Source organism: Balaenoptera acutorostrata, chromosome 19 (genome assembly GCF_949987535.1).
Source record: "Balaenoptera acutorostrata chromosome 19, mBalAcu1.1, whole genome shotgun sequence".
Taxonomy (NCBI): domain Eukaryota; kingdom Metazoa; phylum Chordata; class Mammalia; order Artiodactyla; family Balaenopteridae; genus Balaenoptera; species Balaenoptera acutorostrata.
This window is the reverse complement of record NC_080082.1, coordinates 60,689,351-60,714,248: the sequence shown is the minus strand read 5'-3', so window position 1 is coordinate 60,714,248 and position 24,898 is coordinate 60,689,351. Positions and strand designations below refer to the sequence as shown.

The following is a 24,898-nucleotide window of genomic DNA, read 5'->3' as shown; positions in this document are numbered from 1 at the left end:
GCCACAACTCCTGAGCCTGTGCTCTAGAGCCCGGGAGCCACAACTACTGAGCCTGTGTGCTGCAACTACTGAAGCCCTGGTGCCCTAGAGCCCATGCTCCGCAACAAGAGAAGCGACTGCAATGAGAAGCCCACGCACCGCAACAAAGAGTAGCCCCCGCTCGCCGCAACTAGAGAAAGCCCGTGTGCAGCAACAAAGACCCAATGCAGCCAAAAATAAATAAAAAATAAATTCGAAAAAAAAAAAAAGAATAGGAGTAGGACCCAGTATTTAAAAAAAAACAATAACCTTTCATAGAGTGAATATATCTGAGCAATGAATGCCCAGATCAAGAAACAGATCCTTACTGGAAACCTCAGGATACCCCTACTGCCCTCCTACAGCCACTACCCACTGCGGGTTACCAGTATCTGGACTTCTAATACCTAAGATTAGGGTTTGTTTTTTTTTTCAGCTGCGCCACACGGCTTGTGGGATCTTAGTCCCCCAACCAGGGACTGAATCTGGGCCCTCAGCAGTGAAAGCTGCTTTTTAACATTTTTTTCCTTTTTTTTAAGATTAGTTTTGCCTGAACCTCATATCAAGGATATCACATAGTATGTACACTTTGTGTCTGGGTTCTTTCACTCAACATTGTTTGGAAGATTCATACATGTTGTGTGCAGTTGTTACTTTTTCCATTGCGTGAATAATTTACTATCTATTTACCTGTCTTACTGTTTTGTTTTGTTTTTTTTTTAGACTGAAGTATAGTTGATTTGCAATGTTGTGTTAGTTTCTCGTGTACAGCACAGTGATTCAGCCATGTGTATATATATGTACATATATATGTACTTTTTCATATTCTTTTCCACTATGGCTTATTACAAGATACTGAATATAGTTCCCTGTGCTATACAGTAGGACCCTGTTGTCGCCTGTCTTACTGTTGATGGGAATTTGGGCAGGTTCCTGTTTTCAGCCATTACAACAAGCACTGCTATGAACACTCTTGTATACATTTGGTGAACATGCGTACGCGCTGCTGTTGGGTGCACACCTGGGAGTTGAATGGCTCTCTCATGTGCTCAGTGTTAGTAGAGAGTGACAAATGTTTTCCCGAGCGGTTGTACCAATTCTCACTCCTACCAGCAGTGTAGGAGAGTTCCAGTTGCTTCACATCTTCACCAACACTTGATGTTCTTTAAGGAAACATTTTTTATTGTGATGAAGTATCCATGACATACTGGTTTAACCATGTTTCAAGTGTACAATTCAATGGCATTAAGCATATTCACATTGTGCAACCATCATCACCATCCATCTCTAGAACTTTTTCATCATCCCAAACTGGAATTCTGTACCCACTAAACATTAACTGTCCACCGACACCCCCAGTCCCCAGCCCCTGGTAACCACTATATAGTACTTTTTAAAAAATCGTGGTTAAAAAAAAATAACATAAAATTTACCATCTTAACCATTTTTAAGTGTACGGTACAGTAGTGTTAATTATATGCTCATTGTTGGCCATCAAACCTCTAGAATGTTTTCATCTTGCAAAAGTGAAACTCTACACCTATTGAATAGCAACTTCCTAACTCCCCTTCTCTGAGTCTCCCCCAGGGCCCCTCTACCTTCTGTTTCAGAGTTTGATTTCTTTAAATACTTCCTATAGCTGGAATCATGCAGCATTTGTCATTCTGTAACTGGTTTATTTCACTTAGCGTAATATCCTCAACACTTGATTTCCTTGATATTATTTTTATTATCTTAGCCAATGTAACTATGCAGTTGGCACCATTGTGATTTTAATTTTTATTTCCTTGACAGCTACAGAAGTTGAATACTTTTCTGTATGCTTATTGGCCATTTGACTATCTTGTCTTTCTATTCGGTTGTCTGCCTTTTTCTAATTGATTTGTGGGAGCTCTTTACATATCCCTTTAATTTTTTTTTCAAATTTATTTATTTATTTATTTTAAAATTTATATATATATATATTTATTATTCTTATTATTTTAATTTATTTATTTTTGGCTGCATTGGGTCTTTGTTGCTGCATGCGGGCTTTCTCTAGTCAGGGTGAGTGGGGGCTACTCTTCGTTGCGGTGCACAGGCTTCTCATTGTGGTGGCTTCTCTTGTTGCGGAGCATGGGCTCTAGGCATGCGGGCTTCAGTAGTTGTGGCTCGCAGGCTCAGTAGTTGTGGCTCGAGCCTGTTGTGGCGCATGGGCTTAGTTGCTCCACGGCATGTGGGATCTTCCCGGACCAGGGCTTGAACCCGTGTCCCCTGCATTGGCAGGCGGATTCTTAACCACTGTGCCACCAGGGAAGCCCTCAAATTTATTTTTAAATTATTTGTTATTTAAAAAAATATATTCATTATATATTCTAGGTGTCCTTTGTTAGATACATGTATTGGGAAATATCTTCTCCATCCAGAGAGGTAAATTTAGGTTTACTTTAAAAAAATAATACATGTTTCATCTCCTCCCTCCCGGAAAAACAAACAAACAAAAAATAATTCATGTTCTTAAAAATAGTCAGGCAAAATAGAAATATGTGGTAGAGCCAAAAGCTGACATCTCCCTCCATCCTGAGGTAAACTTAACACATAACAATGTAGTTAACAACTCCCAAAGTGCATTTTCCCCACTTAACAATATACCTAATGGATATTATCCCCATTTTACAGAGAAGGAAACTGAAGCACAGAGAGGTAAAGTGACTTGCCTGATATAACACCCTTAGGGTTACCAGGGCCTGGATTTGAACCTAGGACTCTCTGCGACCTTTAGCCACTCCAAGGAGCTTCACATTCTCATTTATAAGCTCTGGCTCAGAGGGCAGTCAAGTCTTCAAGAATCGGTGCCTGGCACACATTTTCTTCAGAGATGCATTTTCTGGGCTCCAGCCTGGTTCTGGGGTTGGGGGCGGGGGCATTATTTCCGGATCTTGATCTCTGAGTACTCGGTGGTGTCCTGGTCTTGAAAGTTGTGGGTCCTCAGCCTGTGGACATTGAGGGTGGCGTAATGGAGCTCCTGCTCCTTCCCTGAGGTGGAGGTGGCCGGAGCTGGGGTCTGGTAGTCTGAGGGGCTGTCTGAACAGGATTCATTGAGGTGACCCTGAGTGGGACGAGAGAAGAGCTTCAGAGCTGGCTGTTGAGGTCTGGAGAAGGGAACCTGGGGCTTGAGGGGGGCAATTATTCCTTTATCCATTTCACACCCATTTCCTGAGGATTCACTCATTCATTCACTCACTCATTCATTCATTCATTCCTTTAATCATAGTGGTCTGTTCTTCTTGTTACTCACCCCACTGAATCCTTACAACTTCCCTCCATGGATGATATAAATATTATCCTCATTTTACAATTAGGAAAACAGACTGAGTGAGCAAGGTGAAGTGATTCTTCCACAGACAAGATCCCTGACCTTGGACAGTCTATGAGGACAAGGAGACTGTATGAAATTGTTGCAAACTCAAAACCTATCGAATTGCAAAATGTGATTTGATGGACAGAAGCAGGGTGCTGTGGGTGAGAGTCACAGAGGTCTGCAGGAGACCTGCACTACCCTCCAGGGGCTCACAGTGTGGTGGGGACAGGCCTGTGATTATTACAGGGATGCATGATGACAGTCGGTCTGGTATAGGGCAGGGGAATATTTAAATGACATAAACTGGCATGACATAAAAAAAGAATGAAATAAAACAGAAACAGACTCACTGACATAGAGAACAGACTTGTGGTTGCCAAGGAGGGTGGGGTGGGGGAGGGATGGATTGGGAGTTTGGCATTAGCAGGTGCAAACTATTATATATAGAATGGATAAACAACAAGGCCCTACTGTATAGCACAGGGAACTATACTCAGTATCCAGTAATCGGGCTTCCCTGGTGGCACAGTGGTTAAGAATCCGCCTGCCAATGCAGGGGACATGGGTTTGAGCCCTGGTCCAGGAAGATCTCACATGCCGCGGAGCAACTAAGCCCTTGCACCACAACTACTGAGCCCACATGCCGCAACTACTGAAGCCTGTGCGCCTAGAGTCCATGCTTTGCAACAAGAGAAGCTACTGCAACAAGAAGCCCGTGCACCGCAACGAAGAGTAGCCCCCGCTTGCCACAACTAGAGAAAGCCCACATGCAACAACGAAGACCCAACGCAGCCAAAAATAAATAAATAAGTTCATTAATTAAAAAAAAAATATCCAGTGATAAACCATAATGGAAAGGAATATGAAAAAGAATATATATATATATATATAAAACTGAATCACTTTGCTGTACAGCAGAAATGAACACAACATTGTAAATCAGCTATACTTCAATAAAATAAATTTTTAAAAAAAGAATGAAATAATGCCATTTTCAGCAACATGGAGGGACCTAGAGATTATCATACTAAGTGAAGTAAGTCAGACAGAGAAAGACAAATATCATATGATATCGTTTATATGTGGAATCTAAAAGAATGATACAAAAGAACTTATTTACAAAACAAAAACAGACTCACAGACAGAAAACAAACTTATGGTTACACGGGAGGCAGGGAGGGATAAATCAGGAGTTTGGGATTAGCAGATACACACTATTACATATAAAACAGATAAACAACAGTGTCCTACTGTATAGCACTGGGAACTATGTATAATATCTTTTAATAAACTATAATGGAAAATAATCTGAAAAAGAATATATATATATAGGAATCACTTTGCTGTATACCAGAAACTAACACAATATTGTAAATCAACTCTAGTTCAATAAAAAAATAATAATAAAAAAATTAACTGGGGTAAGAAAGATGACTGAGGGCTTGACCAGTGCAAATGGGATCAGGACAGAGGAAATCTCGAATGCAAACGCACAAAGTCACAAAGAGCGAGCCCTGCCTGGAGATATAAGGATCCTGGAACCACTTACAATATGGGGCAGGGGCGGGGGGATTTGCACACCAACAAGCATGTCTGCAGCACCAGCTGGGTGTCCTACAATTCAGCGCAATTCTGACACTGTTAAGGGCTCAGTCCCACAAGACTGCCCCACCCTCAACCTCACATGCCAATCACAAGTCCCAGATTCTCACCCGTGCTTCTGACCAGACAGCTGTCAATCAGAGATTCACACAACCCCTCTCCTCAGATTCTATTAATTTGCTAGAGTAGCTCCCAGAGCTCAGAGAAATATTTCACTTATTAAATTAGCTGTTTTTTTTTTTAAATTAAAGGCTATAACTCAGGAACAGCCAGATGGAAGAGATGTGTAGGGCAAGGTATAGGGAAAGGGTGCAGAGTTTCCATGTCCTCTCCGATTGCTTCATCCTCTTCAAATCTCCACTTGTTCACCAACCTGGAAGCTCTCTGAGCCCCATACTTTGGGGGGTTTTATGGAGGCTTCATTTCGTAGTCATGATTGACTGAATCATTGGCCCTTGGGGATTGAACTCATCCTCCAGCCCCTTTCCCATCCCTGGAGGTCAGGGCGTGGGACTGAAAGTTCCAATCCCCCAATTGCATGGTTGGTTCTCCCAGCAACCAGCCCCCATCCTTAGGTGCTTCCCAAAAGTCACCCCATGAATCTAACAAGAGATACCTTTATCACTCCCATCACAGGAAAGTTCAAGGGTTCTAGGAGCTCTGTGCCAGGAATAGGGGATAAAGACCAAATATATATTTCTTATTATAAATCATAATATCATAGAATATAATAAGCTCATTTTGTGGGGAGGGACAGGATGCCGGCTGGAGAACTTGGCAGGGGACAGATCACAGAACACCAGACTGAGGAATTTGGTCTTGATTCCCTAGGCCTGCACTGTCCAGCACAGGAGCCCCCAGCCACACGTGGCTCTTGAGCCCACGAAATGTGGTGAGTCAGAACAAAGATGTGCTGTGAGTACAAAATGCATACTGGAGTTCAAAGTCGAGAAAGAAAGAAAGAAAGAGAAAGAAGAAAGAAAGAAAGAAAGAAAAGAAAGAAAGAAAGAAAGAAAGAAAGAAAGAAAGAAAGAAAGAAAGAAAGAGAAAGAGAAAGAAAGAAAGAAAGGAAGGAAGGAAGGAAGGGAGGGAGGAAGGGAGAAAGAAAGGAAGAAAGAAAGAAAGAAGGAAAGAAAGAGGGGCTTCCCTGGTGGCGCAGTGGTTAAGAGTCCACCTGCCAATGCAGGGGACACGGGTTTGAGCTCTGGTCCCTGGATGATCCCACATGCTGCGGAACAACTAAGCCCAAGAGCCACAACTACTGAGCCTGTGAGCCACAACTACTGAAGCTCTTGTGCCTAGAGCCTGTGCTCCGCAACAAAAGTCACCACAATGAGAAGCCCATGCACCACAATGAAGAGTAGCCCCCACTCGCTGCAACTAGAGAAAGCCCGTGTGCAGCAACAAAGATCCATGCAGCCAAAAATAAATAAATTTAAAAAAAAAAAAGAAAGAAAGGGGGAGGAGGAGGGAGGGAGGGAGGGAGGAAGGAAGGAAGAAAGAAAAAGAAAGAAAGAAAACAGAGGAAGGAAGGGAGAAAGAGAGAGAGAAAGAAAGAAAGAAAGAAAGAAAGAAAGAAAGAAAGAAATCTCAATAATTTGTATGTTTATGTTGACTGTTGATGACATGATGTTTGAAATAATACTTTGGCTACGTTGGGTTAAATAAAATATTATATTAAAATTGATCTCATGTTCCTTTCTACTTTTTTTAACGTGGCTAAGTTTTAAGTTATATACATGGCTCGCATCATATTTCTGTTGGATCTAGACAGTGGAGAGCAAGCACAGGGTGACCGAAGGACAGCTGTTACGGGAATTTCTTGCCGAGAGCTTGTTCGGGGAGAGAGATGAAGCCAGTGACCCAGCAGAGAGAATGTGAGGGCTCAGCAGGGAAGGGGCCAAATGGAGATGAGCTTTGCTAAAAGGAAGATGGACAGGACTTGGGCAATTCTTGGCTCTGGGAAGCGATGGAGGGGAAAGAGGAGAGGGTGATTTGAGTGCAACAGGAAATTCAGGAGGAAGAACAAATTTGGAGGTGGGGAGGAGGAACTCATTATTTGAGGTGCTGAGTAAGCTGCTATGGCCCCTGTTGGGGGAGAGGTGTCCAGTGGAGACACTGGATGGAAAGTTGCCCACATCACTCACCAGAGAGATGGAACTCAACGCTGGACGGACGCCATCTCTGCTCGATGCCTTCTCCGCTGACTTCTTCCTGTAGATCTTCACTCTGAAGAGAGAGACCAGGGCCTTTCAGCTTGGTGGGCTCACTGCACGGAGCCGAGAAGGACTGACTGAGTGCAGGCTGGCATCCAGCTGCAGAGACCATGACCAGAACACCTGCTCCCTCCGCCAGGACGGCTGGCACCAGAGTCCACACTTGGCCAAGATGTCAGGAGGCTACATTCCTGATGCCGCTTCAACTAACTGCCCTCCTTCCTGGCTTCATCGCTCTACCAGGGCCCTCAGCTCTGAGCTTTGAGTTCTGAAAAATTCTTTGAGTCTCCCCTCCTTCGCCCTCTACCCCCCGTACCACCACCTCGGGAAGTCTTGTCCCAAACTGGGGCCACCACTCACGCAAAGAAGATGAGGCAGAGGCAGAGAGCTATCAGGGCTGTGACGCCAGATCCCCCGACGGCCCCCAAAACCACACCGGTCCTGGGTGCTGGCCTCCCTGCAGATAAGACACTTGGGGTGACCTCCAGTGTCCCTAAGCAGGCACCTAAGTGACCAGCCTTCTCAAATCCATGACCCACGAGTGTGCCCACTTCTATCCAGGACTCTGTCCTTTGTCCCCCATCCTTCTATATGATTGTAGCCTCCTGTGTCCCCAGCCCCCACCCCAGCCAACCGACAGAGGACCCTGAACTCTAGTTCCCCTTTTGCCCTGAATCAGGCTCATTTATCTCCCTCTCAGTATCTTCTAGGACGCAGACTCGTGTGTCCCCTTTCCCCGGACACGGCCCTTCACAGCTCCCAGACCTGGAAGCAGCAGGACAGTGGCGCTCTGTTTCCCGTGGCCGTTCAGGGCCTCGCAGCTGAGTCTGAGGCCAGAGCTGAGCCCCTCGCTGAGGCTCAGGGAGCTGTTGGCCCAGGGCCCAGCCGAGCTGGAGGTGACCTTGAAGGAGGCGTTGCTGAAATTCCCCTCCAGCAGCCCCTCCCCCAGCCGCCAGCGCAGGGAGGGGGCCGGCTGGGCTCGGCAGGAGCAGCTGCAATGCAGACCTTCATCCTCCGGGGAGCAGGAGGGTCCCAGCAGCTGCGGGGGGTCTGTGGGGAGAGATGGGAGGGATCAGAGGAGACTCTCCTCTCCCTAGAACCCAGGCGTCCTTCCCTCAGGTGTGTTCCAACTCACTTTTCACAACGAGGCTCAGAGATGCTTCCTGGGAGCCCAGCGGATGCTGAGCTCGGCAGACATATTTCCCATGGTCCCCCAGTTCCACCCGGGGCAGCTCCAGGACCCCAGGGGTCGAGGAATTTGAGGGGCTCAGGGTCAGGCTCCCCCGGGTCCAGCTCATCGTGGCCGGAGGGTTGCTGTTGGCGACACAGTCCAGGCGTAGGAACTGGCCCTCCTGGACTGGGAGAGATAGGCTTTTGCCCAGAGTTTCAGGTCCTGGCAAGACAGAGAGAAAGCTAGCTTCAGTCTGCCTGTCTGTCTCTCTGTCTCTTCCATTGCCTAATGGCTCATGTCTTCCTGTTTTGTAGCATTTGTCAATTTCCTCTCTGTAAAAACTCCCATCTTGGCCAATTTCAAGCACCTAATTTGAAGCCACTGAACCCAGAAGTGGGAAAAGACGGACACAAGTGCACAACTGGGTCTCGCCAACCAGTAAGAGCTAATCCCAGTACATCACTGAATGCAACTTAAAAAAAAATGGCGGGAGTTCCCTGGCGGTCCAGTGGTTAGGATTCTGTGCTTCCGCTGCAGGGGGGCAAGGGCTTGATCCCTGGTTGGGGAACTAAGATCCCACAAGCCATGCGGTGCAGCCAAGAAAAAGGGCATGTTTTTGCCTAGCAAAATCACCATACACTAAGTCAAAAGCCCATGATTAGGCTGGAAATAAATCCTTTCAACGAATACGCAGATGATTGCATTAATATGCAAAGAGTTTCTTCAAATCATCAAGAAAAAGACCACAAAGAAATACGCATGGTTTTTAAACACAATGAAAGATACTCAACCTATTCACAAAATGATAATGCAAGTTAACATGATAGTGTATTCACTTATGGTATCAGCAAGGATGAAAATGTTTAGCAGGGAAATAGACACAGAGCAGGGGGTAGTGTAAACAGAACAACTTCCATGTAGCTCGATTTGGCAATATCTGTAGAAATTACAAACATACCCTTTGATCCAGGACTTTCTTCTCACTCAAAAGTTATCTTCCAGACCCACACTTTTGTCTTGTCTTTGCAAAGGATTGGAAACACCATAGTTTTCCACTAACAGGAGACCTATTAAGTACTTTATCATATAATATACTTCTAATTGGAAAACCATGGGGTCATCATTAAGAATGAAGAAGGTTTCCTATGTACAGATACAGGAAAATCTCCAAGATATACCGAGTTTGAGAAAAAGGTGAGTTTACTTTGTAGAAATGTACCAACGTCACTTCCTTAGTTGTGACAAATATGCCATGCTGATGGAGGATATTAATGATGAGGTGAGAGATTTGTGGAAAGTCTCTGTACCATGTGAGTCTAAAATTACTCCACATGAAAAGTTTATTAAAAAATAATAATAGAGATGCAAAGCATGTGGGTAGTATGGTCTGCATATATATGTGTGTTTTAAAATGTATATGTGTAGGTTATATTTGAAAAGATAACCAAGAGGGGAGATACACAAGTGCTGAATACTGTTTTATTCTTATTAAATTTTGCTAGGGACTGAACTATGTTCCCCTCAAATTCATATGTCAAAGCCCTAACCTCCAGTATGATGGTGTTTGGAGGTATTTGGATGGGTCTTTGAGAAGTTATTAGGGTTAGATGAGGTCATGAGATTGAGACTCTCACGACGACTTTAGTGGTCTTAGAAGAGACACCAGAGAACGTAGACAAAAAGCAACCATGTACAAGCCAGGAAGCGAGCCTTCACCAGGAACCCAATCAGCCAGCACGTTGACCTTAGACTTCCCAGCCTCCAGAACTGTGAGAAATAAATTCCTATTTTTTAAGCCACCTCGTCTCTGGTATTTTATTATGGCAGCCTGAGCTGACTAACACACATTGTATGCTTATTATTTTATTTTTTTTAAACTACGTTTTATTTTTTGTTTTATTTATTTATTTATTTTGGCTGTGCCGTGCGGCATGCAGGATCTTACTTCCCTGACCAGGGATCGAACCTGCGCCCCCTGCATTGGGACCGTGGAGTCTTAACCACTGGACCGCCAGGGAAGTCCCGTATGCTTACTATTTTAAACAATAACATTAAAATGAGGGAAGGAAACTGAAGGAGTAGGTGGGGTCTAGATCCTAAGGAGAACGAGGGCAGGATGTGGGAGAAGGATGTAGTCCTGGCAGTGGGGACAGCCACGTCCGACAGACAAGGAAGAGGCCACGCGATAGCCCATGAGAGCAGGGTCAGCGAGAGGGGGAGGCCAGTTTGTAAGCTGATGAGCCAGTGGGGGGTTTCCCACCTCTGCTGTCCCCACCCCAGGCCTGAGCCTCTCTGCCATCTGAGTTCTGAACCCCAGCTCTGCTCCGAAGGGCAGAGACGCTTCCACTTCCACCACACCCCTGGAGAAGGGAGGTTTCGACCTACCTGTGCCTTCTTTCCGGAACACTCTGATGGTCGGCTTCTGGGGTGCATCTGGACAGACAGACATAACTGTCCGTTTTTCGGTGGCAGGAAGGTAGGCATTGGCCCTTTTCCCCCAGAAACATTAGAAATAGGAAGAGGGCGGAGTAGTGTCCTCTTTCCTTCCTCCCCAGTTCCAGCTCACAGGGCTCAGTACCCAGTAGCCCAGGCCCTACCTCCCCGCCCCGACGCCGTCCGCCCTCAGGGACCCGGCGTCCCGGCCCCGCGCTCACAGGACACGTTGAGCCTGGCGGTCCTCTCCGTGCTCACGCCAGCTCCGGGCAAGGTCACTCGACAGGTGAGGTTGGTGCCGTGGTCCTGGGGCCTCAGGGCGAGGGTGAGCCCTGGGGAATGGGGACTCGTGGGGTGCAGGGAAGTGAGGGCAGCCCCGATCCAGGAGAAGGTGTGGGGTGTCCCCCTCTCACAGGCCCACGGCACTGCACAGGTGATGTTCCTGGGGCGGCCGGATTCCAGGGTCCCGTGGACGTGGATGTCGGGTGTCTGTGTCAGAGCTGAAGAGGAGAGAGAAAAGGACCCAGGCCCTGGAGGGGGGACGCCGAGTGTGCCCCTCAGAGCTGCCTCTGCCCCAGGCCAGCCACAGCGTCCTGTCGTCCTAGGTCCCCTTGGGTCCCTCCCAGAATGAGAAGACAGGGGGTCCCCTCCCAGCCCTGCCCTGGGGGCCCTCAGGGCCTGTGCATCTGTGTGTCCTCTCCTTGACACCATCCTCACCTGTTACATGCAGGAAGATCATGTTCTCTACGTAACTATATCTCACAATAGGCCCTCTCTCCACCCTAAAGAAGTATGTCCCCGTGTCTCCCCTCTGTGCATCTCTGATGTCCAGGGAGCAGGTGTAGGCCCGGGGGTCTCCAAGGAGGTGGAATCGGCCCTGGGACTCCGTCAGCACCTCACGATCTGGGTTGTTTGTGGCCACTGGAGGATCCTGGTAGATACTGGCCCCTTTCTGGAACCAGTAGCCGAAAGCTGGGACAGAGTAGTTCCAGTAGCTCCGGGGATAGTGGAAGGAGCAGGGCACGTGGACACACAGGCCCTCCTGCACCGTCACGGACTCCTGCACTTGCAGCCAGTAGTAGCTCGAACCCTGAGCCAGGGACCCTGCGGGGGAACGAGGGTCAGCCGCAGCCCCTGCCCCGCCCAGCCCTCTCCCCGCCGCCCACCCACCTGCCCACAGCAGGGACAGCAGCAGCGGCGGTGGTGGTAATAGCAGCATCTTTGCAGTAAGAGTGATGGGGCTTTTGTGTCACAGGATTGAGAGGAAGCCCCAACAGGAAGTCCAGAGCTGAGGTCGGAAGGTAACCGACCACAAGAGAGGAACTCAGCACCCAAATGTTCCCGGAGCTGCGTGGACCTTGGAGAGTAACCACTTCTACTTTCCATATGAGGCCCCGGTGAGGGTCACAAGCAGCGAGTACAGCCCAAAGGTGTCTCCCGGGTCCCGGTCCACAGCCTGTCCCTCCCACACCTCTGTCCGCAGGAAATCGGGCCGGTCAGTCCCCGTCGGGTGTGAGATGCAGGAGGAGCAGCTGGGGAAGCTCCATGCATGCAAGACGGGGACGGGTCCTGCCAGGCTGAAAGAGGTGGTGATTAGTTACAGAAATTGTAACAGGGAAGAGCCAAATAGGACTACATGTTGGATCTGTTTCTTTTACTTTAACCTTTGCTTTCTGCTGCTTTTGTTCATTAAAAGGATACTGTCTATACATAATGGCCTGCCTCGGGGAACCCTGCCCCTGTGCCTGAATGTTAAACCAAAGTGCCTTCGTTCAGGGAAACATCCGGACCCCGTTCCACCTGTGGATGGATACAAGAAAGAAGAAATTAACACACCCCCTCCCCGAGGCTGGCCATTCCACGTGATATTTGCAAACCTTACGGCCTTTTCACTTTACTTCCTCATCTCCTCGCCCTCTCTGTGCTGTAAAAGAAACTGGTATCCAAACCCCAATAAAACGGTTTTTCAGAGACACTAGTCTGCCATCTTCTAGGTCTGCCAGCTTTCCGAATAAAGTTGTTATTCCTTCCCTCCATGCCTCGTCTCCGATTCATTGGCCTGTTGTGAGGAGAGCCGAGCGAGCTCGGACTTGGTGACAAAATGAACGTGACACAGGAGCACCTCTCCTCTCAGGGGAGGGGGGCACAAGGCAAGAAGGCGACAGACTTTTTCTCCATCCTTGAGAACTTCTCAGACGCCCCAGCTCCTGCTGATACAGTGTGAGATAGGGGCCGCCCAGATAGAGGCTTGGAGGAGACCCCATCACTCTATGCAGCTAGAAGGTGAGTTCCCGGGTATAAATGGACAGAGAGGATGGGACCAGGATCCAGGAGGGTGGTCACGAGGACATGATCCTACAGGTGGTCCTGAGGCTTCCTGACCTGCTCACAGGCCCCTGCCCCAGGCCTCCCTCCCTGGTGTTGACTGCACACGCCAGGCTTGGGAGCCAAATGACAGCCCAGCGTGACACTGGGGAGATGCCGCGTTTTGGAGGTAGGTGGGCCCTGCCCTTCTCCCTTCCAAGCCTCAGTTTCCTCATCTGTCACATGGAAGGATCACAATGTGCAACCCCCGTCTGTGGGAGAATCTGATACAAGGACAGAGGTGGGTGTTTTCTACAGACTCTTCTGTGACTGTCTTGCAGGTCAGGTGTCTGGCCCTGCCTATTCCTCAGGGGTCATACTGAGTCCCACCCTCAGCGAGAAGCTCCTGGTGGTCAGCGCCTCCCTGGGGCTTCCTCCTCTGAGGCCTTTAATGCGGGGGTCAGGGGCATAGGCTCTGCAGTAGACGGCTCTAGGCTTGAGCTTGGTTCCCTAATGCGTGCTGTGCCGCCTTGGGAAGGGGCTTAACCACTCTGTACAGAGGTGTGCCTGTGCTCACGTGATGTTGGAAGCTGAATTGTGTCACCCCCCCCCCCCAAATTCATATGTGCATGTCCTAACCCCCAGTACCTCTAAGTGTGATTGCGTTTGGAGACAAGGCCTTTAAAGAGGTAATTAATATAAAATCAGGTCATTGGGGTGGGCCTTAATCTAATAGGACTGGTGTCCTTGTAAGAAAGAGAGATGGGGACACAGACACACACTGAGGGAAGACCACGTGAAGATACAGGGAGAAGACGGCCATCTACAAGCCAAGGAGAGAGGCCTCAGAAGGATGTATATATATATGTATAACTGAATCACTTAGCTGTACAGCAGTAATTAACACAACATTGTAAAGCAACTATACTTCAATTAAAAATTTTAAAAATTTAGGGGCTTCCCTGGTGGCGCAGTGGTTGAGAATCTGCCTGCTAGTGCGGGGGACACGGGTTCGAGTCCTGGTCTGGGAGGATCCCACATGCCGCGGGGCGGCTGGGCCCGTGAGCCACAACTACTGAGCCTGCGCGTCTGGAGCCCGTGCTCCACAACGGGAGGGGCCACGATAGTGAAAGGCCCGCGCACCGCGATGAAGAGCGGTCCCCGCACCGCGATGAAGAGTGGCCCCCGCTTGCCGTAACCAGAGAAAGCCCTCGCACGAACCGAAGACCCAACACAGCCAAAAATAAATAAATAAATAAATAAAGTAGCTATAAAAAAAAAATTAAAAAAAAAATTTTTTTAAATTTACAATAATAATAAGCAGAAGCCAGCCCTGCTGACACTTTGATCTCAGACTTTCAGCCTCCAGATCTGTGAGAAAATGAATTTCTGTTGTTCAAGCCGCCCAGTGGGTGGTACTTCCTTATGGCAGCCCTAGCAAGTGAACCCACGGGGTCACCCCGAAGAGTCGATGTGTTCGTACAAGGGGAGTGCTCAGAGCAGCCTAGAGCAGCCCACGATTGACGCGGCCGCACAGCGGCCAGCGGCCAGCCTGCAGGGTGGGGCCGCTCTGAGGGCAGGAGGAGAAAAGGGAACGAAAGAGGTGGTAACCCGAGGACACCTCGGCTTCTCCTCCTGATCTCAGAGTGGCGGCGGTGAGGGGTGGCGTGAAGCGAGATCTTACTTCCCTGCCCGGGAATTGAACCTGGGGAGCCTGGATGAAAACCAGGAATCCCAGCCACCATACCCGCTGGCTGTTGCCCCCAGTGAAAAATGCATTTGTTACAGAGGCAAAACTGTAAAAACAGGTACAAAGTTTATTATTAGAGACACAGCACAACAAGTGGGAGAGCACACAGAGAAACAGTTTGTTTAGTTAAGACAGAAGCAGGGCAGAGCTGCACACCCGGAGGGAAAGGGTGTGGGCGTCCCCCCTAATGAGGGGAAGCCCCATAAAGAGCCGGTTAAGTCATTCATATACGGCAGTTCTTCCGGGTCTCTGTTTACCTCCGGCCAATTATCTGGTTTCTTTCTCCACACCTGACCTGCCCTAGGACCCTCAACAGCATGCGTGCGCAACTTCTTTCCAAGATGGAGTCCAGCCCAGAGGCCTATGGGACGAACTTAGCATCACATATTATGGGGTGGTGCCCCCTCCCTTTTGACCCCCAAGGAGCCTTTCTGCGCATGTGCGATGTTTCCCTTGTCCCAAGGATGGGACATGTATGACTTCTTGATCTTTTAACAGGATTTGTCCCACTCTGTCCCTGCCATAAAAATCTCCAATGTCTGGATATTTGCCCTATTTCTGTTGCTGGTTTTTATATTGAGGTGCAGATCTCGAAAGATAGACAGGAGTCCGGTCATAAATACGTAGTCCTGGAGCCTGTTTGTCTCTTGCTTCAGGAAATGTAAACAGGGGGCTGGGAATGAATGTCCAGCCTGGAGCCCATCTTCTTCTCACCCCAGGAAGTGTGAACAGGAGGCCAGTTGTAAATGTCTAGCCTGGAGCCCATCTATCTCCTGCCTCACTCCGGGCACCGGCCCTGACCTCTACTGGCTCTTACTTCTATCTGGCCACACTTCCGCTCCCCTCCTCAGCCCAGGACGTGCTGAACAGGCCTCTGTTTGGGCAGGTCCCTCTACTGGCTGGGCTGGTAGCTGTTCCTGTGTCCTGGGTGCCTGTCTCCCATCTGTTAAGCAGAGCGTCCTGTGGGGTTGGGCTGAGGCGAGGCCAACACTGGAGGAGAACCAGCCAGGGTCAGGAAGGGGGATCGAGACACGATCACAGTCGGGCGTGGCCTGGGCTGATGCCGCGGGGAGGACGGGGCTGTGGGGGCCCCAAGGAGGGAGAGAGGACATACCTGGATGATGGGACAGGTGAGCTCGTTCGTGACAATATGATGATAGCCCTTGACTGTTTCTCGGTCAGGGTTTGGGGAACGCTGGGTCTGAGTGTTCATCCTCGGTTGGGTGTAGGGACGGGATATCCTGACTCTGCATTGTTCTTAGGGTCCTGGGGTCCTAAACCAACTTGCCTTCTTCTTACCACTTTCCAGAATTCTCCTTTGGTTGTCCCTTGCACCATTCGCAGGGTTTAGAGTTGTGAAGAGAGGGAGAAGCAGGGAACGATGGGCCAATGTCATCTTGTCTGGATTGGAAGGCTGACCATCGACCTTTAATGTGTTGGGTCACATCACGCAGGCTGACATTATCATAAACGACAGTCTGACTTAACTGTTCTTTCTGGGTGTAGGCGCCGGGTTTGGGTTTTGCCTTTTCTTACACCACACCAGAATCTTTCATCTGTTCAAGTGTCACTTTAGAAACTGGGGCATCATGCATTATCCCTGCCACGGTTTCAGTGCTGCTGGTATATTTGGGGCTGTTTTTTGCTTCAACTGATTTTCAGTAAAATTAGAGTATTAGGCTTTTTAGGAGAAAGTTTACAAGCTCCTGCTTCCCTCTACCTTCTCAACCCAGACTATAATTTTGAACTCACTTTGAAGGATAAGAAGGTGTTAGCCAGATGACTTCATGGGGCTGGGTCTTCCTGGAAGGAGAGATGCAGGTGCTCCAAGACAGTGAGGGATGCATCAGAATGGGTTCTTAGAGAATGGCTTGAGGGATGGGTGGTTTGGGATATGGTAATGGAGAAGCAGATTGGGTGAGACTAAGAATAACCTAGAACAGAGGTCAGAAAACTACAACCCCGGGGCTGCCTGTTTTTGTGGATAAAATTTTGTTGGCACACAGCCACATTAATTTATTTGCAAATTGTCTATGGTTGCTTTTGCACTACAGCTGAATAGTTGCAACAGAGACCATATGGCTTGAAACGCCTAAATAGTTACTATCTGGCCCTTTACCAGAAAGGTCTCCTGACCCCTGACCTAAAATGTCAGGTTGAGAAGCTTGTCAATTATTCTTCTGGGTTGAGGAGGGAGCAGTATTTTGGCCATGGTCAACTCTAAGATTTAGGAAATTCTCTAAATGTTATTACTTGATTTTGGCTATAGCAGGGCTAGTAGAAGACAGGGAGGATGGAAAGGGAAGATTCAGGAATGGAAAGAGATGGTGCTGGAGGCCAAGTCAAGGAAGGGATCCATGGGAGGGTTTTGAGTAAAGAGTGAGACTGACATGTAGCCGATGTGGTGCCCGGGACAGGACATACCCAGCCTCTGGGTGAAATGTGCAAACAAACAAAAAAAATGTTGCCTGCCATTCCAGTAAACAAAGGATGTTGCCCGCCATTAAACCATCAACCACTGCAGTCTCCCCCGAAGGTGTGCCCCGAGGGGAATTCAGGACGGAGAAAAACACGATACTGGCCCTACCTTGTTAAGGCTCATATCTAAGAAATAATTTCCAATAAGCTCAGACTCTTGCATCTTCCCATACATAGAAAAGCTCTAAAAGCTCTAAAGCCATTACCTTGAGATGTCTGATTTTTGTGGTTAGACATCTTCTGATGTTCGACTACATGTTTGTTTGTTTGTTTGCAGCAAAAACACCTTTATATCCTGGCTCCTCCCTGACCTCCTTGGAGCAGTTCCTCAGAGCTATTGGAGAGGCTGTGTCCCAGGCTATAGTCCTCAGTAAGATCCCCAAAGAAAACATAACTTGCAACTTTTAGGTGGTGTGTTTTTTTTCAGTTGACAAAGGTCACAATGTATTAAGATTTGTGTTGCATATTTCGTACTTTCGTTTAATCCTCACAACAACGTTGTGATGCTGGTCTTCTCACATCCATTTCACCAAAGCAGAAAACCAAGACATGGAGGGGTACGGTGTCTTGCATGATATCATACTCTTAATAAATGAAAAAGCGTGGATTTGATGCCAGGTCTCTCTGAATGCAAAGCCTAAGATAGTTCCAACATAGCAGGAAACTCACTAACAGTAGTTCGTAAACCCATCACCTATGGGGATGTTAAGTCTCTAAGCATTAGCCTGTGGGTCCCCCTTCCTGTAGAGGATATGGACGTTCTGGCTGAGGCTGACGTTGCATTCGGTTCCTCACTTGGTCCTGATCTCCGCGTATTCTGAGTGGGTGCTCTCCTGAAGATGCACCCCATGAAAGGTGAGGGAGGCGTAATGCAGCTCCTGCTCCATCCCCAAGGTGGGGGTGGCCCCTGCCGAGCTTGTGGGGTCAGGAGGATCCTCTAACGTGGACTCCTGCTGGTGTTGCTGTATGGAGAGCAAAGAAAGGGGTCAGATCGAGGTAGTTTCGGGGGGAGAAGGGAGAGAGGGTCCAGGAAGTGAATTTGACTCTGGGACAGAGCATTTATTCATTCTTCCATTCCGTTACCAAATGTTTCTTAAGGTTCCATTTATTCAGTCATCCAACAAATATAATGCTATAGATTGTTTTCCAGTTCTACTGAACACTCACACAGACCTATGTAGAAAATATTACTATGTTACAGGGAGAGAAACTAAGTCTCAGAGAGGGTAGGTTCTTCCCAGGGACACACATCTATTGATCACAAACTCAACTCCTGGCCCTCTGAGGTTTCCTGTGTGCCCAACGTTGGATACACAGGAGCGTGTTTATGGAAAAGCTCACTTCTCCTGTGTGTCTCTCCTTTACTCTCGCACTATTATCACACTCACAACACTTCTGACACCAGATGTGTGGGTTCTTTTTACCCCCACACCAAGGAATTCTCCCACACCCGCTGGGTGTCCTACAATGTAACTCAATTCTGATCCTATCTGCCTGGAGATAGTGTCAGATCCCACAGGTTAAGGGCTCAGTCCCATGAGACTGCCTCTGCCCCCACTTCAGATGTCAATCACAAGTCCAGGTTGTCACCTGTGCTTCTGACCAACTGGCTATAAATCAGAGGTTCCTATGACCTCCTCCTCAGGTTTGATTAATTTGCTAGAGTGGCTCACAAAACTCAGGAAAACCGTTTACTTACTACATTACTAGTTTTCTATAGAAGGATAGAGCTTAGGAAGGCATGAAAAGTCCGATGAAGAAATACACAGGGCAAGGTATGTGGGAAGGCGTGCAGCGTTTCCATCCCCTCTCAAGACACATCACTCTCCCAGCACCTCCGCTTGTTCACCAGCCAGAAGCTCCCTGTACCCCATACTACTGGGATTTTTATGGAGGCTTCATCATGATTAAGTGATGCATCTCTCCAATGCATCAGGCTTGTCCCAACCTCTGAGCCCAGCACTTGTAGCTCCCTCTGTCTAGAGCCCCTCAACGACTCTCTTTCAGGGGCTCACACTGTGTTCCTTCCCTTCCTGCAGGTGTTTTCTCAAAGACTCCCACCCCCAGGACTGTCCCTCCCATTCTCCCATTGCATTTCCCTCCATAGCTCTTATTTCCTGTATATTTGCACTACTTACCTGTTCATTGCTTTCACCACAACCGCCCCACTCCCCTCTCAATAAATGTAAGTCCTTGACAGCAAGGGACATTTTCCACTTGTAACATATGTCTCTGTAAAAATACAGATATTACCCAAGTGCCCAGAACAATCAACAAGTGGCAGATAGTTGCTGAAGGAATAAGTGAATGCATGGGTGATGGATTTGCTCAAAAGCCTCAGTGGTGGCCACATTAGTCATAGCTCAAGAAATAAATGAAAGTCAGGGTTCAGAGGATGAGCAGGAGTAGGGCTGGCTGATACGGACACGTGAGGAGAAGGGGACAGATGGGCAATGATTCTGAGATGCAAAAAGCTTACTTTGCTTGAGCAAGCCTGTTTGGAAGAAGTGCAGCATTAAAGCTGACTCTGGTTTTCCTGCCCTAAATGTCAATCGAGTTGTTTGGCAGTGTGGAGAAACAGTGCATTTCAGACTTGGGCAGGATGGGACAACGGTCTTTGATGCAGGTAATGCAGATGTATGGAGGAAGGTGAGGAGGCTTCAGCAAGATAAGAACTAAGTGGGGAGCTCAGCTCAAAGGGAAGGTTTGTATCAAGCTGTATTTAGAAGAAACACACACATGCTTTGCAGTGTATCACTGCAGAAAGAGGTGATGGGGGAAAGGGATAGATCTCTGGCTGGGAGTCAGGAACAAGAGTACCACTGATGAATTGGAGAACCCAGCAGAAGTATGTTTAGGGATGTATTAACCATGTGTTTCTGATGTTTTGACAACTGGGGCTTTGTTAACCCTCGAGGGATTGCCCCTAGCCAGTGCTAGTCAATTTCTAGAGATTCTAAGGGATCTGCCTGCAAGCCTGCCCTTCATATTGCAAATCGATCAGCCCAAACCACTTCCTTTATCAAACTCTTACTCTCTGGACCATTATCCTCCCGCTCTCGTCACCCCGGGGCCAGGTACCAGACAACTAGAGACAGCCCCTGCACCCCAGAGCATTCTGAAATCATTCAAACTAGGTAGTCCTCAGTCTGTTTTCCCTGCCTGTTCCTTCCCACATAAACCACAAAAGAATCTCTTGCCCAGGTTTCCTCCTCACTCCCTCTGCCTCTTGACAGACCCTGGTGCTGCCTCTCATGGCCCTGCATGGTGTGGCATGCCCCCTGCTCTTGGCAACTGTAATACCTGTCTTTTCTGTGGCAATCGTCTCCTGATCTGTTGGCCTCACATACAGGAATAATAATAAATCCTACATTTTCAAAGAAGCAGGAAGGGGAAGAGCTCATTTCTGGACACGCTGAATGGTGCATGGCTGTGGGCCACCCCGGGAGATATGCAGGGCAGGCCACATTGCCAGGGTGCCCGTGTCACTCACCAGGGAAGTTGGCCCTATGGCAGGGTGGACGTCCTCCACACCCACTGCAGTCCTGGCTGCCTTCTTCCTGTAGGTCTTCACTCTGATGGGAGACACCAGGGTCTGTGACACAGGGTATCTCTTTTGAGGCTGGAGTGAGTGACTAAGGCAGGTCAAGAGTAGGGTGAGCCCAATATATCCAGAGAAAACCATAATTTGAAAAGATACATGCACCCCAGTGTTCATAGCAGCACATTTAAAATAGCCTGGAGGGCTTCCCTGGTGGCGCTGTGGTTAAGAATCCGCCTGCCAATGCAGGGGACACGGGTTCGAGCCCTGGTCCGGGAAGATCCCACATGCCGTGGAGCAACTAAGCCCGTGCGCCACAGCTACTGAACCTGCGCTCTAGAGCCCACGAGCCACAACTACTGAGCCCAAGTGCCACAACTACTGAAGCCCATGCGCCTAGAGCCCGTGCTCTGCAACGAGAGGCCACTGCAATGAGAAGCCCGCGCACTGCAATGAAGAGTAGCCCCTGCTCGCCGCAACTAGAGAAAGCCCGCACACAGCCATGAAGACCCAACAGCCAAAAATAAATAAATAAAATAAATAAATTTATTAAAAAAAAAAAAAAGCCTGGACATGGAAGCAACCTAAATCCATCAACAGAGGAATGGATAAAGAAGATGTGGCACATATGTACAATAGAATATTACTCGGCCATAAAAAAGAACAAAATAATGCCATGTTCTGTGACATGGATGGACCTAGAGATTGTCATACTGAATGCAGTAAATCAGAGAAAGACAAATATCATATGATATGGCTTATATGTGGAATCTAAAAAAAATGGTACAAATGGATTTATTTACAAAACAGAAATAGAGTCACAGACGTAGAAAACAAACTTATGGTTACCAAGGGGGAAAAGGGGTGGGATAAATTGGGAGATTGGGATTGACATACACACACTGCTATATATAAAGCAGATAACTAATAAGGACCTACTGTATAGCACAGGGAACTCTACTCAAGACTTTGTAATGACCCATAAGGGAATAGAATCTAAAAAAGAGTGGATATATGTGTATGTATAACTTATTCAATTTGCTGTACACCAGGAACTAACACAACATTGTAAATCAACTCTACTCCAATAAAAATTAAAAAAATAAAAATTAAAAGGGTAGAGGGAGCCCAGGAACCTTTATAACAAGACTGTAAGAAGGTCCCTTCTCCCTCCCGGCTTCTGGATCTGGGACCAGGGCTGGGAACACACTCATGCCTGGCTAGGTGTCTACTAGCTGGACCCTCACTACCTCTGCAGCCCCCCACCCTTGCTCTGGGTCCTCACAACCCCTCCAGGCCCCTCTTCTCCTCCACTGGCCCACACCCAACCCAGCTCACGTGAAGAAGACGAGGCAGAGGCAGAGAACAAACAACATGGTGACACCAGCTCCCCCAATGGCCCCCTCAATCACTCCTGCCCTGGTCCCCGATTTTCCTGCAGACAAGAGAGACTTGGGGAGAATTCCAATCTCGATGAGCAGGCATAAGTCTCCTCCTCTCCTCAGCAGGTAGAGGGTAGAGAGGGGTGCCCCTCCCTTCCCAGCGAGGGTGCAGCCCCTAGGTTCCCCCACCATTTGTAGGACCTCAGCCTTTTCCAGAAGGACACACAGTCTATGCCACACTTCCTCTCCAGCCCACATACTCCCAACAAACTTCAGCTCTTCGTGGAGTCAGCTACTTCTCCATCCAGGGTCTCTCTGCAAAAGACTCCAGACCTGGCCACAGCAGAGCCATGAGGTGCTGTGCCCCGTGGACATGCCAGAGAGACAGACAGACAGAGAGCACTGTGGGATGCTGAAAGGCCTTGTCTCTCCTTCCTTCCAGGGAGGGTGTCTAAATCTGCTCTCCTGGCCTCTGTTGGCCCTGTCACGCAGGGTCCACGGTGATCTTTTGTGCCTTCAGAAGGAGGTGGAAGCAGGAAGCTTCTCAGACCTCCAGGTCAGACCCAGACAGCTCTTCTGGCCCTGCCTGGCGGCACCCCAACACCCAGGGCAAGGGATGTGCGTCTGGGCATCACCTGTCAACAGTTTGGTGGGCACTGCTGAGAGAGTCCTAATGCGGCTCACTCTCCAGCTGGGGGACCAGATGTTATGACCAGTGGGAATACAGCAGTGAGGGGAGCTCTGGGCTCCAGAGAGGGGTCAGGGTGAGGGCTGAGGGGCTGACAGTCAAAAAACTGGCCCAAAGAGATGTGGGGACAATGAAACTATTCTGTATGATACTATAATGGCAGATACATGTCATTATACATTTGTCCAAACCCATGAAATGTACAACACCAAGAGTGAACCCTAATGTCAATTATGGACTTGGGTTGAAAATGATGTGTCAATGGAGATTCATCGATTGTAACAGGTACCCTCTGGTGGGGAATGTTGTTGGGGGCAGGCCGTGCGTGTGTGGGAAAGTGCAGCGGGGACAAGGGAAGTCTCTTTGCCTTCTGATGAATTCTGCTACGAACCTAAATCTGTTCCTGAAAATAAAGTCTATTTAAAAAATGCCCCCCCCCAAGGCCTTCCGAGACTGGAGAAAGATAAAGACCATATTTAGAATGGGCAGAGAGGAAGGTGTGGGTCACTTTGGCAAGACCAGAGTCGGAGGATACTGCAGGAAGAGACCTAATGGGGGCTTCTTGTGTCTAATTGCAGGACCACACCCGACCTGCACCATTTGAGCTCTGAAAGTGCAGCTCTGACCCAACCTGGAAGAGACCCCACTCCAGTCAATGCCCCATGGATGGGGGGGCTCCTTCTTACCTGTCCCATCCCCTAAGCACACACCTCTTGTTGGGTTCTGTGGAGCACCTAGGAGTGGAAGACAGAATTTCCTTCTTCAGTGGGAGGACTGGGCTGAGATAAGGGTAGGCGTCCCCCCCACACACACCCAGAAGCCACAGAAATGCAGGCGGGACAGGGCTTCTGTCCTTCTAGGCCTCCTACTCAGCCGGGTCTCCAGGGCAAGAACACCAAGCATCCCCGGCCTGGCCCACCTGCCCCCATCCCCTCACGCCCCGGGCATCATGGTGCAGCACTCACATGTGACATTGAGCTGGATGGTCCTCTCCACGATCACACCACTTGTGGGGAGCTTCACCTGACAGGTGAGGTTGGTGCTGTGGTCCTGGGGCTGTGGGGTGAGGGTGAGCACTGAGGAGAGGTGGGTCCTCGGGCCCAGGGAGGTGAGGGCAGCTGACGTCCAGGAGAAGATGGGGGGCGTGCCCTGCTCACAGGCCCAGGGCACAGAGCAGGTCAGATTCCCGGGGCGGCCAGACTCCAGGGTCCCAGAAATGAGGATGTGGGGTGTGTGGGTCAGGGCTGATGAAGAGAGGGGGAGACGGGGTCAGGAGGAGGCTTAGAGGTGCAGCCCTGAGATAAGCTTCAGGCTTTGGTCCAGCTCCTCTTTCTGAGCCCCCGCTTGCTTTACCCCCGACCCCTCCCAGGAGGGGGTCCTATCCGAGTCCTGCCCTGGAGCTCCATGTCCTTCCCCTGAGGCCTCTCCCGGACCCCACTCCTTACCCGTCACATGCAAGGAGAGCGGCTTAGACTTATAACTCCATAGTGCACTTCCTCTTTCCACACGAAAAAAGTATGAACCTTCATCCCTCCTCCTGGCGTCTCTGATGTCCAGGGAGCAATTGTTGTCTCCATGGTCCCCTAGGAGGTGGAATCGGCCCTGGGTCTCTTCCTGAACTTTACGACCTGGGTTGTTTGTGGCCACGGGGGCATCCAGCTTCTCATTGGCCCCTTCCCGGAACCAGTAGCCAAAAGCTGGGGCAGAGTTGTCCCAGTAGCTCCAGGGATAGTAGAAGGAGCAGGGCACGCGGACACACAGGCCCTCCTGCACCGTCACGGGCCCCCGCACCTCCAGCCGGATTCTCCGATCCTGAGCCAGGGACCCTGCGGGGGAACGAGGGTCAGCCGCAGCCCCTGCCCTGCCCAGCCCTCTCCCCGCCGCCCACCCACCTGCCCACAGCAGGGACAGCAGCAGCGGCGGCATCTCTGAGACGGAGGGCTCCTGGGCGTCCTGTGTGTGAAAAGAGAAGGGG

General features: G+C 49.1%; 1 protein-coding gene across 1 annotated transcript; it reads right to left on the bottom strand.

Annotated features, from left to right (window-relative positions):
- Positions 1–1,217: 1,217 nt before the first annotated feature.
- Positions 1,218–24,898, bottom strand: LOC103021064 (sialic acid-binding Ig-like lectin 5). Its single transcript, XM_057533736.1, has 17 exons — positions 24,816–24,898; positions 24,369–24,749; positions 23,889–24,167; positions 23,610–23,657; positions 22,192–22,288; positions 20,806–20,887; positions 18,108–18,274; positions 12,160–12,357; positions 11,951–12,021; positions 11,498–11,884; positions 11,002–11,280; positions 10,733–10,780; positions 8,312–8,569; positions 7,942–8,226; positions 7,537–7,633; positions 7,108–7,189; positions 1,218–3,106 (listed from the first exon to the last, which is right to left on the bottom strand). Exons 1-17 carry the CDS (start codon positions 24,847–24,849, stop codon positions 2,924–2,926), a joined length of 2,976 nt encoding a protein of 991 aa, XP_057389719.1. The 5' UTR covers positions 24,850–24,898; the 3' UTR covers positions 1,218–2,923.